Source organism: Platalea leucorodia, assembly GCF_965183815.1.
Source record: "Platalea leucorodia genome assembly, chromosome: 10".
Classification (NCBI taxonomy): Eukaryota; Metazoa; Chordata; class Aves; order Pelecaniformes; family Threskiornithidae; genus Platalea; species Platalea leucorodia.
In genome coordinates, this window is record NC_138832.1 from 12,572,806 (window position 1) to 12,589,469 (window position 16,664).

The following is a 16,664-nucleotide window of genomic DNA, read 5'->3' on the forward strand; positions in this document are numbered from 1 at the left end:
CACCAGCCACAACCCCAACCTGAGTTAGCTGGCCTCAGTACCCCCTGCTCCCTCTTCCCCCCAACACTCACCCCCATGACAAAAACATCCCAGTGACTCATAGCAAGAAGAAAAGCCACCCCAGAGTCACCTACCTCTCAGCACCTCTCCTCTGCTCCTTCCCCTGCTGTGACAGTGGTTCCTGCTCTTGCCGGGGGCCCTATAAGACCTTGGCTGGTGACGACATCTCTCACCGTGACAAATATCCTCCATGGTTTCCCTGCTCCTCCCATGTGGGCTTGATGGGTTTTTCCCCTTCTGGCCCTGGAGAGGGGGTGCATTTTGCAGATGTTTGTCCTAATGCAGGCTCTTCAACGCATCCCATGCGCCCACTTCCCCAAGCAAGCCTGGCCACAGCAGCAGCTCATGCGAATGAGCCTATTTGGAGAGAGCAGCAGTCCAGCCCAGAGTGCTGCTCTCTCCAAATTGACTCATTCGCACCAGCGTGGGTCAAGCCGCAAGCCGAACCCGATATGCCTTGCAAAAGCACCCCATGCTGCATCATCCGCTGCCCTTGGGAACCATGGGGGTTGCCGGGCACTTAGAGGTCAGCCACAGGGAGATGGAGCACGGTGGTGTGCCACCACTCACAGCTACCCCACAGCATTGTGGCTGCAAGCGTGGGTCTATGCTGGCAGGAGGGGAGTTCTCCCAGCTTTTGCCCATGCTGAGGGGGAAGCGGTTCAGCTTGGAAGTCCTTGAAGCATCCACTTTCTTGGAGACCCCTGGCCTGATCCTGCACTGGCTTCAGCCCTGCCTAAATGATATACCCAGCATTGCCTGCACCAAGCGTCTGGCTGGGGCAGCATGGAGACAGACCAGAGCTGCCAGGGCAGCTTCTCTGGGCATGGGAATTGCACGGAGAGGGGGCAGGCAGCTCGTTCCCCAGCCCTCATCCCAGACACCGAAAGCACAACAGTCACATGTGCGGAGCAGATCGTTCTGCAAACTGTTTCCATCTCACTGGATTTAGCTCGCAGAGTAGCATGAGGTGCGCCCACACAGATGCAAATAGCCCTGGCAGGCAGGGAAGGAACAGGCAGGTGATGGCAGTGGAAAGGAGAAATCCTTTTGTATGCTGCTCTCCACCAGCTGCTGCAGCAGGGTCTGGCCAGGGCTGAGAGAGCAAATGGAGCTGTACACAGCCATCCTGACCAAAGATGGGGCAGCACCCTCTGTGCTGTCAGCATTGTTGTACACCCAGGGAAGGGGAGGCACCAACAGCCGAGGTGGCTGGGCAATGCTGAGCAGAGCTCAGGGTCGAGCCCAGCATCCTCCCAGCCCCACAGCAAGTGCTGCAGCCCCTCTTCCCACAAATCTGTCTCCAGCCACCCAGGCAGCTCCTCGTGCCCCCTGGAGGGACCTGAACTCAGGGTCTATTCATCTGCAACTCATGTTCCAGCACGAGCTCCAAAGGGCAGTAGATGAAGCAGGTCCTGAGGAGCGAGTCAGTCCTCTGGCCATGCATGTCTGAATGTCAGCATCGTGGGCAGCACAGAGCTCTCAGCACCAGAAATCCCTGCTGTGGCCAGAGCCTGGGGGCTACCGGGCAGCTTGTGGGGCCTACGAAGGTCTGAGCACCTCGGGGAAAGGAGGTGTCTACATCCTACCCTTCTGTGGCCACCCTGCAAGAGGCTTTAGGTCCAGCTGCGTTCAGACCCCTTAAAAGTAGGTCAAGTCACCGCTCATGCAGGCCGGAGAGAAACCTCTGCTTGTACCTGCACGTGCTCTTACCCCTTGGCAGGGACTCGCACAGGAAGCCTGTGGGCAGGCGCTGCGCTGCCGGGGCTCGTGTCACCACCAGCCGCCTCCCTGCAGCAATGCCGCTTCCCAGGCCAGTGGAAATCTGCTGCTCATCTGCCTCCCTTCAGCGGGAGCCCCCCAGCCCACGGGCTGCCTTCCCAGTATCGGCAGCCTCAGGCTTGACCCTGAAGCCTAACCCAGGCCTGGGGACGGGCTGGGTCACTTGCCATCCTCTCTTCCACTGCAAGGCACTGTCACATACCGACTTAGTGGCTCTGGGAAACAGGAATCAAATCCAGATCCACGGGGTGCTTTACCAGCGAGTGCACATGGCTTGATTTGAAACACCTTGGCTGTGCTCCTCGGACACCCTGCGCCCCAACAGCATCCCTGCCCTGCGTGAGCTCAAGGTGCTGCTTCCCTCCAGAGAGAAACCATGGCTTCCCCGCAGGGCCAGCGTAGGAAATAAGTAAGGGAGGAGGGTTTGTTCCAGCTGTGGAAATCTTAAAGCCTGAAGAACAGTGGTCAGAGGCTGTCAAACTGCTGATTTCTCCAGCTTGTCTTGGCATCTTGTGCTGCAGCAGCTTCTCCTCCAGCCCTTGCTGAGTAATAAGAAAGACAAACCTAAGCAGACCTGCCAGCCAGCAGGCAGAGAAGTAACTGTAAACTGAGAAAGTCCAGGAGATTTGAAAGTGCATTTCTACAGCACCAGCTGGCTGGTGTCAGCCACTTTCAAACATATCCATACAGGTAAGCACACCGCCACACTTGCGTTCCCTGTGTTCCTGCCCAGCCCTTCTGCAGCAACCTGGCTCCTGAAAGGGCCCAGGGACGGAGCCGGGAGGAGGGAGCTCCTGGTTCCTGCCACCCTGGGTGGGAGCCACAGGGGTGTAAAGGAGAGAAGCGAGGCCAGGATTGCAGGGAGGGATGTCTTCTATTAGACCGGCTGGTGCCACTGGGATGGCACAAGCCTGGCCATGCAGCCCAGCTCGGAGTAGAGGTTGGCAGAGCAGAGGGGTCTGCTGGGACTGGGAGCAGGAATAAGGTCTTTAGTCCTGAGGATGGGTGGTTCCTGCCCATGCTTGGCTTCAAGCGCGGGAAGCACGCAGCGACCCGCAGCTCACAGGCTGTCTTGCAGCACAGTGAGACACTGGCAGCTTGTGGTCTGCGCAGCTGTTGCGAGCTGGTGTTTTGTGAGCATTGTTATGCCGCACCATCATCACTCGCTTGGGGAATTTTTTACTCATTCTGAAGAGTCAGAGAGGGATGAGCTACGTTATTGATCACACTTCGGTTTCACTTGCCAGCTTTGCAGTATCTTTTGTGAGCTAAGAGCAAAGGTCAGAGTGGGTTTTTCTTATAATTCTGCTTGGTTTTTTCTTATTATACGAATTGAACTCTGAGCATCAATGTGAAGTACTGAACTTGAACTTCAGTTTCAGGCATTGACACCCACACTGTCCTTTGGGACTAAGCTTTTACCAGTGCGCTGATGGGACGTGTAGGAAAGTGCCCATGTCACAGCAACCACATGGCTGCTTGGAGCTTGTTCGGGACAAGCTGAAAGCTGAGTGCCGCCTGCCACCAAGCCTGTGTGATAGGATATTCAGGAGCAGGGAGAGAGCAGGAGGGAAGTTTGGCTGCAGAGGACCCCACAGGGCTCCCCAGCCATGCCACCTCAGCTCACGGTGTGGGTGCAGTTTGGTATATGCGCTCATGCGTACAGGAGTGTAAGAACAGCCTCCCTCGGCCAGGGCAGGGGCCTGCCCAGCCCAGGGCCTTGCCTCTAGCAGTGCCATAAGCAGATGCTCAGGGAAAAGCAATAAGCAGGTGAGCACCCATGGTACTTCCCCCACCCACCTGCTCTCTCCAACACCAACTATTTTCAGCGCTGGGCGTTTCCCGAGCCAGATGTGGTTTATCTATTTAGGAACCCAAAGAGCTCTCACATCCAAGCGCTTATCTGTCACCCTTTGAACGCACCTAAAATTCCTGCCCCCACGCATCCTTTGGCCCAGAGCCTCACCCCCCTGCGACCGTTCAGGGGGAGCTCTTCTTGTCTGAAACCGGCTGCTGCGGCCTTCACCCAAGCGCCCCCCCACCCCTGCCCGCGGCTCTGCGGGGGAGCGCCGGGCCGGGGCGGGCCGGGGCCGGGGCGGGGCCGCCCAGCCGCGGAGGGGCGCGACGCTGCCCGGCGCCGGAGGCGGGGCCCGCCACCGATAAACCACGCCTCCGGTAGGCGGGGAGTCGAGGAGACCACTCCTCTACACCGCCACAGCCACGCCCCCTCTCTCCTCTTCACCGCCCCCCCGTCCGCGTGACCCCGGATCGGGCGCCGGTTGGCCGGCGGCACGCGAGGCGGGGCGGGGCGGGGCGGGGCGGAGCGAAGCGAAGCGAGGCGGGGCGCGTCAGTTCCGGGCGGGCGGCGCGCGATGCTGGCGGCGGCGGGCGGCTCCGGCCCCGGCCCCGGCGGGGCGGGCGGCTCCGGCCCGGGCCTCGGCGGCGACGGGGACTTCCTGTCGCGGTACCGGCTGGTGTCGGCCAAGCTGCGGCGGCGGTTCCTGCGGAAGCCGAACGTGGCGGAGGCGGCGGAGCAGTTCGCGGCGCTGGCGCGGGAGCTGCGCGCCCAGGAGAGCCTGCCCTACGCGGCCTGGTGCCAGCTGGCCGTGGCGCGCTGCGCCCAGAGCCTCTTCCACGGGCCCGCCGAGGCGGCCGCCCTGGCCGAGGCGGCGCGGCTCTTCCTGCGCCAGGAGCGGGACCTGCGGCAGCGCCTGGGGCTGCGCGGCGGCTTCGGCGAGCACGTGGCGGCGGCGCAGAGCTGCGGCGCCTTCGCCGCCCGCCTGCACCTGGAGCGGGGGCAGCCGGCGCCGGCGGCCGGGCTGTGCCTGGAGCTGGCGGCGGCGCTGCGCGACACGGGCCGGCCCGCCCGCGCCGCCGCGCACCTGCAGCGGGCGGCCGAGCTGCTGGCGGCGGCGCGGCTGCCGCTGGAGGCGCTGCGGTGCCTGGCCGAGCGCGCCTCCTGCCTGCTGCTGGGCCGCGACTACGCCGGCGCGCTGGCGGCGCTGACGCGGGCGCAGGCGCTGGCCGGGGCCGGGCTGGGCGCTGGCGGCGGCGGGGGCGCGCCCGGCGGCGCCTTCCTGGACGTGCTGGCGCGCTGCGAGGTGTCGCGGGTGCTGCTGCTGCTGCTGCTGCAGCCGCCGCCCGCCAAGCTGCTGCCCGAGCACGCCCGGACGCTGGAGCAGTACTGCTGGGAGGCGGCGGAGGGCGGCGCGGGGCCGGGGCCGGGGGGCGGCCCCGCGGCGGGCGGCGGGCTGCCGCCGGCGGCGAGCTACCTGCCGGCCGAGCTCTTCTTGCTGCTGCAGTCGGCCGTGCTGGCGTGCCAGGAGAAGGACGCGGAGGCGCTGAAGGCCCTGCAGGCCGAGCTCTGGCCGCTGCTGAGCGCCGAACAGAACCACCTGCTGCACCTGGTGCTGCAGGAGATGCTCAGCCCCGCCGGGCAGGGGCTCTGAGCGCCGGCGTGGGCGGGCCGTTGCGGGCTCCCGCAGGGCGGCGGGGCCGGGCTTGGGCTCGCGGCTTGAGCTGCGCTCTGCGTGTCCGCTCTTTCGCTCTTTATTTTTAACGTGGACTCTGTAACGGAAGCAAGGAGTAACCGACGAGCGAACGTGTTCTTCGTCTGCTCGCTTACCTTGTGTCGCAGTAAAGTACTGGCTGTACGCGTTGAAAGTTGTCGTGCTTGAAAAAGCATAATCCCAAAGCTGAAGGGCCGACTCAAGGCTGTTCCTTCAAGAACTGGCTGCACCCTGCAGGCAGGAAAACTTGCTCGGAGGGTATCGCCCGGTGTACGGGTGCTGGAGGGCTCGCACATCTGTAGGAATCAAACGTTGCTGGAGTTGCTTCTTAACAACAGCACATTAAAATGAGATGACTTCCCCCTCTTCCCCCTCCTGAAAACAAAAGGCGCTGCAGCCAGCACGAGGCCCCGCGTTTGGCCCTCGTGGTGGGTGGAAGGAGTTGGTCGCTGGCCTGCAAGCGGTTGCCTGGGGACCAGTGGTGGTGGCAGCCTGACTCCATCTTCCATAGAACAGCAGTGACCTAGAGAACTGAGCCTGCAAGATGGCAAATCCACTACAGCTGAGGGTGGTGAGGAACCAAAGCAGTGGTGGAGGTGGAGAAGGGTGAGTTCTTGGAGGGGCCTGTTTGCTCAGTTCTCTTCAGCTGCTGTTCCTGTCTGCTGGCCGGGCACTTGTGCCTCTTGCTTTCTGCTTCTTGGGGCCTTTTCCAGTATTTAGGTGAAGAAGGCGAGCCTTCAGATCGGAAAAGAAACGAACCTGCTGTCTTTGGTGCACCCGGCTGTTGCCTACAGGCCTAGCCAAATTTCTGCGGTGCTAAGATGCAGTCTTGAGGAGGGGGTGCTTCATTCTGGAAGCCAGAGGTGCCCTGGTGGTCCCCCACTAATTGTGCGTGTTGCGTAAATAAAGAGCAATTCTAGTGGCCCCAGGTAACGGTAAATGAAACAAAGGCTTGCAGCAGACGCTCCCAGAGACCCCCGCAGGAGGCTGAGGCTTTGTGAGAGAGAGCAATGCCCTTTGCACACCTGGGAGAGGAGACCAAGGTAACTCTGGTATGGGAAGAGGTAATTGCGGTGTGACAGCGGTGTGACACATGCTTCTGACTTTAATACGTGGGTCTAGAGACGGCAGGTTTTTCAAATGCTTTTCCAGTGTTTGTTTTTCAGCTGTTTCTCAGGTTCCACACTTAAATAGCTGGGAACTTGCAGTCTTCGTAGCCGAAATGCAAACGTTGATTCCCACAGTCTGTAAGAAGAGTTAATTACCACAAAGCTTTTTTTGCCTAGGTGAAATGATAGTTGAGAAACGCTTAGTTCAGGCCTTGATGTTACTTTATAGTTCAGTTAGCTGTGGATGTGCTGTGCCGTGAAGCAAGAATAAAAAATGCATGCCTCAAAAGTACTTATGGCCCTCTCCTTTTCAGTTAAAATAGGTGAAACTGAATAACTAGAGTATTACGTGGTGGTTATCCAAAAGAAGTGACTGTTCTGCTCTGGCTGTTGAGAGGCTAGAGCGATGGCTGTGTGGAGTTAATTCCCAGACAAGGGACGCCTCTTGGGTTACCTGAAATCGGACTACTTGAAAACTGCATACAGACAACCTTTAGTCACTGTCGAGAGCCTTCCCCGAGGCCCCGGGTCCGAGGGCGCCCGTACCCACAATGACGGCACTGGTGCCGGCAGAACCGAGCAGCCGAGCTCCGTTGCAGGGCCCGGTCCGGCAGCGGGAGCCCGGGAGAGGCCGTGGGGTCCGTGCGGGGGGCGTCCCGGGGGAGCTCCCCTCTGCCGCGGTCCCGGGAGCGACAGGGCCGCTCTTCTGCGGGATTCTGCGGGACCGGTAAACCCCGGGAGAGGGCGGATCGGAGCCTGATGGCAGCCGCTGCTGCTCCCTCTGCTGCCGGCGCCTGACGGGTAGGGGCCGTCTGGGGTGAGCTGCGGTGCTACCGACGGGTGCGGGCGTAAGCGGGAGCCCCGGCCGCGCTGCGCAGGGTCTCGCCCTCCGCGGCGTTCCCCGGGGAGAGGCGCTGCCGGCTGCCGCGGGGCTGCCCGGGCGCCCTGCGCCTGCGCCGAGGGCTGGCGGGGGCCGGCCGCTGCTCGCTGCCCCGGGGCGGAGACGGGCGCGGGTCGAGCACTGCAACCCCCCCGTTGCCGGGGATGGACCCGGACAGCGTAAGGGGCCGGGCTGGGGGCCTGCAGCAGTGCTGGGAGGTAAGGGCACGGCGCCGGGGCGCCGCGGGCAGCTCTCCGGCCCGGGGGCGTTTCTGAGCCGTAAGCACGGCGCAGAGCGGCGGAGCGGCAGCACACTGCGCCCCGTCGTGCGAGACCCAACGCCCGGGGAGGCGACCGGCCGCAGCGCAAGGAGCGAGCTTTGCTCCACGCGAGACGAGGGCTGAGCTCCAAAAGCACCGTCAGGGCCCAGGCCGTGCGGGATGGCAGCGGGCGCTGCTAACCCTGGAGGCCGCGGCCGAGGCGGGGAGCCCGGTGTCGGCTGCCCGCTCCCCCCGTGCGGCCCGGGGCAGGGGCGCTCGCCGCGCCTCCAGTGCCGCCCGGCAGCTGCGGGCACGGTGAACGCGCACCCGCTGGGTCGGAGCGGCCATAGATGCTTTTAAACTAAGTGGTTTACTTTCCGGAATCGAGCTGGCCACAAGCATGGTGTTTTTCTCAACCCATCTCCAGGTGCGTAGCTGATGTGCCGCTTTCTTGGACGGTGGGCTTGCTGTGCTGCTTGCGGGCGTGGCCCCTCTCCTTCCCACCATGGCTCTGTCCCACGCATTGAGGCTACTGCGCAGGCACCTTCGCCCTTGGAGTGCTCTCCTGAGCAGCCTGCCTGGTCAGGACCACGGCCTGCCAACAGAGAAGAAGACAGCAGCGAAGTGGAAGGAGAAGAAAAAGGCCAGGGAAGGCTGCAGCGTGCTAGGCTGCTCCTGGGAGGAGAGGTAGGGCTCTTCCAAAATGACCACGCACTTTTCCAAAGCACCAAGCACCTGAAGCAGTTACAGCAGTGGGTTGGGGGTTTCACCTCCACCCAGCTCTCCCCAGCAGGAATAGAAGAGCCAGGGCTCAGCTGGCTTCCCTGGAGCTTGGCCTGGGGATAGGAATAATGGAAAAGACAAATAAAAAGGTCTAAGAGGAAAGGCTCAGGAGCAGAGCAGTTGCCATACTGGCAAGCAAAAAGTAATAGTCCATTAGATTTGCAGTTCTTTGCCTGAAAGAGTTAGCACTGGGTGCTTTGGAAGTAGCTTCAAAATTCCCAGTAAGCAATAACAGCAGTTTATCCAGCTGTGGGGTGAGGTTCTCCATGGGCTCAGTGAGTCAGTAGTTGATGGATAGTTATGATAGTTTGGGTCATATTCACTTCACCCCTTACTCTGTCTTTTTTTTTTTTTTTTTAAAATCAGCTTTTATGTGTTTTGTTCTTGCTCACCCTGCCTCAGATACAAGTAATGGCAAGTTCAGAGGTTTCTCTCTGAACTGCTGCTGCGTGGGTGGCTGGGCCAGTGAGAGTGGACAGCCTGTAATTCCCTGCCTCCTACACACAAACTGTGCATTTTGCTGTGGTGGATTTAATCTAGTACAGCATTAGCAAAAAATATATAGTAGTGTCTGGAAACGTGAGCAGGTAGATGATGCAGGATGGATGCATCGAGTGATGAGAGAAGCATCTTGCTCTCTTAGAGGAAAACTCCAGGGAGATGGGACTCGGGCAGCAAGGGATGGGCAAAGCCTTTCATTCAGTTGAAGAAAGCAACAGAGCCCATCTGAAGCTAGAACATGATCTCTTTTTCTTCCTTCCCCCCCCCCCCCCCCGCCCTCAGCCTGCACTATGGGGTTTTTTTCCCTGTGACACGAGTAACATTTTAATACTCATTCCCCTGGCTTTACCAGTCCGAAGTCAGATCTCACCCAGGGGTCAGCAGGTCCTCTCTGGGTCCCCGTGCAGGAGGAAATGCTGTTCCTGGCCCTGTCCTCTAAATGGGGATCAGAAAGATGCTTGGGTTACCCAGAACACCCAGGCATCGCTGGTCCACCTTCTTCCAAAGGCTCAGCTTATCTTCTGGAGAGCTGGTCATTGTGGTTCCTGGGTCCCTCTTCTAGCCAAAGTATTCTGCACCAGGCAGGTGTCATGAAAAGGGAGTTTGGATGTTCACAGCCAGCTCTGGTGCGGAGCCCATACCAGAACGGTCCTGCCCATGAAGCAGCTGGCAGGGATGTTATGCCATAAGTATCAGGAGGCGAGTAGCTCTGGGCGCTACCACGATACTGTGCTTTCCAGGTTAGCGAACGTGGTGACTCCACTGTGGAGACTTGCCTATCAAGAGCAGCTTCAGGTAAGATGTGCTTACATGGACTTTTCTCTGTTGTGTTGCTCCAGTTGTCCCTCCTATTCCCCTTGAGCAACAGCCCCTAGCATTGTAGTTGCTTAATGCTGTAAACTCTTCAGACCCCATTTACTGCAGCTTTAATTCTTCAGTTATTGTGAAGGATAGAACTGGGAGGTTCCCTGTGGGTGGTGTGTGCGATCACCAACAGCACAGAGGATGGGCACTCGCACAGTGATCCTGTCCAGTGCAGGACAGGTGGGTCACTGGGGCTCCAGGCCAGGCTTGGGGAGCACAGACACAGGATTTCTCTCTCTCTCCCTGTTGCTCCAAGCAGCTGTGGTGATGAGAAAGGCAGAGTTCCTCTGGGACTGTATCCCACTTGCAGTATTCCCTCCTGTTGGCCTTCTCAGAGGCCGGTGATGAAGAGCTGCCCACCGTCGTGTGGTCCTGTGAGAGTGTTTCTGGCTTAGGACTCCTCTGCAGGTGAAGTATGAAAGCCAGAGGAAGATTTTGCAGACACTGGCATCTCGTCTTGAGGATCTAGGCATAGCTGCACAGAAACCTGGTGGACTCTGCTGTCCTCTCCAGCCTGTAGTCCCTTCGGTGAGTATCCCATGGGAATGCTCTCCACTCTGAGCCACCAACAGTCTCTCACTCAGCTCCCAAAGAGTCTCATGGTGGGGATTACTTGGTTGCAGAGAATGTGTCTGTGGCAGTCCTTGCTAGCTTCTGCTTTGCAGCCTGTAACTGCTGGAGAGTGAAACAAGCCCAGTGATTAGGAACCCCTTTTTGTGCCCAAGCCTTCCCTGATAAACCTGTCACCATTCCATCATAGAGAGCTGTTCCTTCTTCCCAAGGGGAAGTACTGGGGGGTCTCGCGCACAAGCTCCATTTCTGCATTTTGCACATTCATGTGTATCTCCCTGTGTTGCCAACAGAACAACCAGGCTGGGTTTTGGCTTTCCTCCATTACTTTTTCTTTTAATCTAAGGCTTTACTTTTCCTTCTTTTCTCCCTCAGCCTGTCATTAATGGCTACAGAAACAAATCTACTTTCTCTGTGAACCGAGGACCAGATGGGAACCCCAAAACCGTGGGGTTGTATGTGGGAACTGGCAGAGGTCAGTGCAGGACAAGGAGCTGGGTAGAAAACTGCTGGCATGGGCTGGGTTGGGGCAAGGCTCTGCTGTGACAGCCTCCATCCGAGTTAGAAGTGTGAATTCTGGGGGATGCCAACAGAAACACCACCAGGTCTGGGGCAGCAATTTTAAAACCTCAGTTCATTAGCTTCCTAAGAAACACCAGCTTCTAATTTGCTAAATACAGCAATAAGGACGGCAGCGGTGGTAGCAGCCCCTCCAGGATTTAGCTTTGTTATTCTTAATTATACTGTTCCCATGTTTTTGGTGTCCTCCAGGAGCCTGTGCTGAGCAGGGAGAGCATGGGGGGGTGCACATCCATAGGCAGCAGAGCAACGTTGAAGCATTTGGGATGCATGAAGCAGTTTCGTTTTGTGCAAGAAAGATGTGAGCTGTGTACTCCTTGCAAGCTGCTCAGTGGTGAACTCGTTCACACTATCAATACTAGGTTTTGCTTCTCAGCATCCATAGCAAGAGGTGCTGGGGTGGGCACTGTGTACTTTTCTTATTGAAAAAATAATTTCATGGATGCATTTTACCTCTGACAGCAGAAGTTTAGCATTTAAACTGAAGTGGGAATGCTGTCTTCCAGACAACCTAAACTGCTTTGCTGCTGTAAGCCCACACCATTATTCTCCAGTTAGAAAACCAGCTCTGCTCTGGCTCTCTTAGTTTAAGAACAGGGCAGTGGCTCCTTTGGGAGTTGCTAGAGAACATCTAAAAAGCTCCCGGAGCTCCAGTGTCTTCACAGAAGTTAGTGACAGTAATCACTGGCAAAGGGAATTCTGGCAGGTCCTTCAGACTGCAGGTACCCAGAGCATCACAGGATTTAGTGGGGCACTTAGATACCAGTTTTTTCTTTTTTCTTCCTTTTTTTTTGTACAATGGGAGAATTCAGAGGAAACGGCTCTCCACAGTTTATCATGTCAGATGCTGCAGTGGTTTACGTGCTCTGAAACAAAACAATTAAATGCCTGTCTGTCTCTCTCCAGCAAGAAATATTGTCTGTGTGAAAGCCAGCCACATGGAGAACATACCCCCAAAACACAAACAAGTAGCCCAGGTAAATAAGTAAGTCATGTCTGTCCCTAGACTGTGGAGTAGAGGGACTGCCATAACTCTTATTTGGGAGAACACTGTAATTTTAGTTACGCTGGGTTTTAAAGTCTGTTTTCGTGTTCTGAAAAGTTTCAGGCTTGACTCTGGTTGACGGATAAAGATTTTTTTAAAACTTGCATGTCAATGTTGCAGCCTCTAAACTGTCCCAAAGAATGAAGTTAATCAAGTGACAATTAATTCCTGCCAAGCTATTAAAATACATAAGAATCACAAATTGAAATTATTAAAATGTCTTGTCTTCCAAGAACTTGGAAAGAGCTTTCACTCAGTGTATTGAAATCAAACAGAAAAAACAGATGATACTGGTGGAAGGGCCACCCGTTTGGGGTGCAGTTATGCTAAGACCAGGGCAGTTGTCTTCACTGTCCTGCAAGTGCTGTTTCCCCTCTGCTCAGTGCTATGAGGAGTTCATCCGTCGCTCCCCCCTGGACCCCTGCATCCTCTTCCACGAAGGCGGACACTGGCGGGAGCTCGTGGTACGCACCACCAGCTGTGGCCAAACCATGGCTATCATCACCTTCCACCCCCAGGAGCTGGGCCAGGTGAGTACATGGAGGACAGGGTCCCTGGCAAGAAGCACATCAGGTATCTGGCTGACCTCAGCTTGCTGGGTGTATCGCTGGGGAGAGGTGTCTCATCAGATTACCCAAACAGCCAGGTTTTCCTTTCTCACTCTTGACAGGAGGCACTGGCTACTCAGAAAGCATTGCTTAAGGAGTTCTTCACGTGTGGACCTGGAGGAGTCTGTGACTTAACTTCCCTTTATTTCCAAGAGAGGTATATCTTGACACGGGGAAACAGTGGAAACAAAGCCACCTCCTTTTTCTCCCCTCTCTCTGATCAAATTAAAATTCTGCCAGTTCAGGGAGTGCTTGAAGAGAATGACAGATGTTTGGATGCCTCTTGCAGATGTGGTTTTAAGACGGCCACATCTTTTGTTTTTCCAGACCTGAAATACTTGAATACACTATGGCTCTGCCTCATGGGAGTTATGAGCCTGGGAAACTAAAGAAAAAAAAAAAATACAGTGACTTTCCCAAGACAGTAAATCACATTAGCAGCAAAACGGGAATAGACCCTAGGACTGCTGCCTTCTGCTAAGTCATTTTGATCCTTTTAATGAATTCTAGGCTGTGCAAGTTACAGATCCCTTGCAAAGAATCAAAATTCTTTAACCCTGTTGAAAGGCTCACATGAAATACAAGTTGGTGGGAGGAGAACCATCCTCCCCTACACATGAGCATCCCGGGAATGGAAATGGAAATCAGTTGCTTCTCTGCTGCCTTCTAACAGCTGGTTTTTGTGTGCTCTGCTAGCACCATGACACGCTGCTCCCATGAGCAGTCCCCCTTCCAGCTCCTTCATGGAGAACCACACATCTTTGAAGAAGTGCTTGGCCTGAAGTTTCGCATCTCTCCAGATGCCTTTTTCCAAGTGAACACAGGTGGAGCAGAAGTTCTGTACCAGGCAGTTGGGGAGCTGAGTCAGGCTGATGGGGACACCATCCTCCTCGATATCTGCTGTGGAACGGGTGAGCAGTGGCCATGTGAGCCTGGCTCCCAGGGCTGGTGCTTTGCATGCCAAAAATGATCCCCACTATCTAAAGGCTTGTTTCTTCAGCGTGGATGTACGTAATAGTTTTGTATCCCTTGTTTCCAGGCACAATTGGTCTCTCTCTGGCTCACCAGGTGTCCAAGATTATTGGTATTGAGGTGGTGGAAAAGGCAATAGAGGATGCCAGGTGGAATGCAGCATTCAATGGTGAGTTCAAACTTGCCGTGGCAGAAAGTTTCAAACTAACTGCTGAAAAATCAGAAGCAGAAGTGAGCGGAGGGATCCTAAGAAGTTACCTCCACACAGCAAGGGGCGGAACTTCATGTTATACCTAACGTCTGATGAGACTGACTCTGCTCAGTTCATGTGGTTGCTTTTTGCTTCACAGGAATTTCAAACTGTGAGTTTCACAGTGGAAAGGCAGAGGCCGTGTTACCACAACTCCTGTCATCGTGGGAGGATGCCCGACCCCTTCTTGCTGTGGTGAACCCATCTCGGGCTGGGCTCCGTGAGAGAATATGCTATTTTTATCTTAAAAACAGAGAATTTTGAACAAATTCTGTGAGACCTGTTACACTGGCTCCTAACCCTTTGGTCACTTAGTCTCTAGTTTGTTACCTTGTTGCTGACAGCAGCTAAAATCCCATAGAGTCTGCTGTTTTCAGTGCCTTTATCATGCTTTCTCTTTAAAGCAGACAGCTCTAATTTTTTTCCATCTTTCATAGGCTCACAGAATTACTTAGGCAAGAAGGAGCCTCTGGAGGCCTGTAGTGCAATCTCCCAACTAAAGCAAGGCCAACTTCAGAGTTGTATAAGGTTGCAAAGGGCTATAAAGCCCAGTTGAGGTTTGAATGTGTCCAAGGGTGGATACCCTCTCCTGAAAATGTTTTCCCTAATATATTTAATCAGAATTTGCCCTTGCTGCAGTGCATCTGTTGCCTCTCATCTTCCCGTGCCCCTCTGAGAAGATTCAGGCTCCATCTTCTCTGTAATTCCCCATGAGGCCCCTGAAGATAGCAAGTGGATCTCCGCTCCCCTTCTCTTCCCCAGGCTGAATAACCCCAGCCCTCACACTCTCCTCACGCATGCTGTGCCTCAGCCCTCTGACCGTCGTAGTGGTGTCTGCTGGACTTGCTCCAGTGTGTACTGGGAAGTCCCAAACTGGTCCTGGTGCCCAGATGCGGTCTCACAAGTATGTGTGGAATGTTTTGCGTGCCTCTGCTTAATTAAGTAACAATTTTTCTCTCATCCTTCATCCGCCTGGGAAGCAGAGGGATTTCTCCCACTGCTCTACCCTGCCAAATTGGCTGAGCCGTTAGCAGCGTGGGTCACACTCCTGGCCTCCTAAGAGCCAAAATGTGTATATTCTTTTTCCCCTCTATTTTTGACAGTTCAGGGCAGTTCTGTGATGCTTGCTGTGCAACCATTCCTTCTGGAGAGCTCACAGCAGTGGTAGGTCACTGGGAAAGCACAGTATCTGTTTTTGCAGATTACAGGGTTGTGCGAGCCATCCGAAACTGCAAGTCCATCCGAAGGCTGCTCTACATCTCCTGCAAGCCAGAGGGTGAAGCCATGAGGAACTTTCTTGAGTGAGCACCCTCCTCTCTTCCTTTCCACTGACCTTAGTGACACACTCTGTTATGTCCAGACAAGGACATAAATATTTGACCTTGGCTTAGGAAGGTTTTTGTTGCGACTGAATTTCACTGGGTGAGTTCTGCAGGTGTGATACAGGACTAGTCAGTGCATGGTCAGAAGTGGTTTATGCTTCTGCATTGCTTCGTGTTTAACTGCAAGCTGCACTTGCTGGTTTAAGGTAGCAGGTATTCTTTGGGTTTTATGTTCCAGCAGGATGCTTTAGTGCATCAGTAAGGAATAGAAGATAATGCAAACATGCTATAATGGCATTGTGCATCCTTCCCCAACAAAACAGCACATCTGCATGTGGGATATGGAGTCCACTGAGTTCATTGCAGGAAGGTTGGCCCCTAGCCAACAAAGTGAAGCCAAGGGCATTAGTTACCTGCTTAGGGTTAATCATATAGCTAAGTCTTTATCTGGGCAGGCCCATTTGCAGGTGATGAATCTGTCTGCAGGTAACCAATGAAAGTAGTGCAAAACTGAGGATTATTTCCTAAGGGTATTAAGTGTCTTTCAGCTGGGATGGCTTGTGAGAAAGGGAGCTTTAAACCTGCCACTGACTGTTCAGCTTGTCCAGCTTTCAGAACTGGTTTGGGATTCAGTACTGGTGGTTCCAGACCTCAGCCAGTGTCAGCTGCAGACTCTGAGGGATGTTAGCCAAACACACGCTACCTCCTTCGTGCATCCTCTGTGCTATTGTGATACCAATAATGGTGGGAAGGCTTCTGCTGCTGGTGTAATGGATGCTCTCTTTGCTTTCCACAGGCTCTGCTGCCCGTCTGACCCAGGGAAGAAGCTGGCAGGAGAGCCATTTGCCCCCACGTTGGCTATACCTTTTGACATGTTTCCTCATACTGTTCATTGTGAGCTGGTGCTGCTGTTCACACGATGATAAGGAGGCAGGTATGCCAGCTCTGAGAGCTTGGGAAGCAACCTCCTACTGTCCTGAAGGCTGGAGTTGATATAGTTAGGATTTTAACTTATTTTCTTGAAAATTGTATAAAAATAAATAATTTTGCTTTTGCTCTTCTTTGGGTTACCTAACTATCCTGTTCTGTAAAGAAACACTCTGATTTCTGGGGTGAAAAGGTTCTCTCTCCTTCGGCTGGGGCTGCACAGCTAGAAGGTGCGTCCCCTGGGTGGTGGATAGGGGATCCCTTTCTGGAGGGTGCACCGGATAAAACTGAAGAAGGTGCCGCGAACCAACGCAGCCTAAGGGAAGGCCACCCTGACAAAAAAAACACTGGCCCTCCAAGTCATGGGGGTTGGGCAGGAGGCCAACTACCTCCTCCCGGAAAAAAAATAAAAAGTTGCAGAAATGATGAGCATCAACTTTGAAAAAAACCGAAATGGCGGAGATGGAGAAAATCAGTAATGAAGTGAGGAGGAGGAGGAGATGGAACTGGATCGGTCATGTCCTGAGGAAAAAACCAACAGAAGACTGCGCTGTGGCCCTTCCAAAGGGAAGAAGAAAGCGGGGTTGCCCAAAAACGACCTGGCGTCGGATGGTGGAGGTTGAGAGGAATGGTGCAGGCTGGAA

At 55.2% G+C, this 16,664-nt stretch overlaps 2 protein-coding genes across 9 annotated transcripts; both read left to right on the forward strand.

The window, feature by feature from the left end:
- Positions 1-4,210: 4,210 nt before the first annotated feature.
- LOC309595855 (40-kDa huntingtin-associated protein-like) lies at positions 4,211-5,291 on the forward strand (the record flags this gene model as incomplete). Its single annotated transcript, XM_082323309.1, has 1 exon — positions 4,211-5,291. The coding sequence occupies exon 1, from the start codon at positions 4,215-4,217 to the stop codon at positions 5,289-5,291; it is 1,077 nt and encodes a 358-aa protein (XP_082179435.1). The 5' UTR covers positions 4,211-4,214.
- A 580-nt stretch (positions 5,292-5,871) lies between these two features.
- Positions 5,872-16,274, forward strand: TRMT2B (tRNA methyltransferase 2 homolog B). Of its 8 annotated transcripts, none has more exons than XM_082323307.1 (13): positions 5,872-5,957; positions 8,027-8,286; positions 9,624-9,678; positions 10,156-10,275; positions 10,693-10,792; positions 11,803-11,873; positions 12,325-12,471; positions 12,612-12,706; positions 13,246-13,460; positions 13,589-13,690; positions 13,872-13,991; positions 14,973-15,072; positions 15,890-16,164. In XM_082323307.1, the coding sequence occupies exons 2-13, from the start codon at positions 8,105-8,107 to the stop codon at positions 16,014-16,016; spliced, it is 1,434 nt and encodes a 477-aa protein (XP_082179433.1). In that variant the 5' UTR covers positions 5,872-5,957; positions 8,027-8,104; the 3' UTR covers positions 16,017-16,164. The 8 variants fall into 8 exon arrangements, 5 of the variants coding, with proteins under 5 accessions (XP_082179433.1, XP_082179432.1, XP_082179431.1 ...); XM_082323306.1 differs by lacking the exon at positions 5,872-5,957 and adding an exon at positions 7,179-7,261; XM_082323305.1 differs by lacking the exon at positions 5,872-5,957 and adding an exon at positions 7,439-7,558.
- Positions 16,275-16,664: the final 390 nt, after the last annotated feature.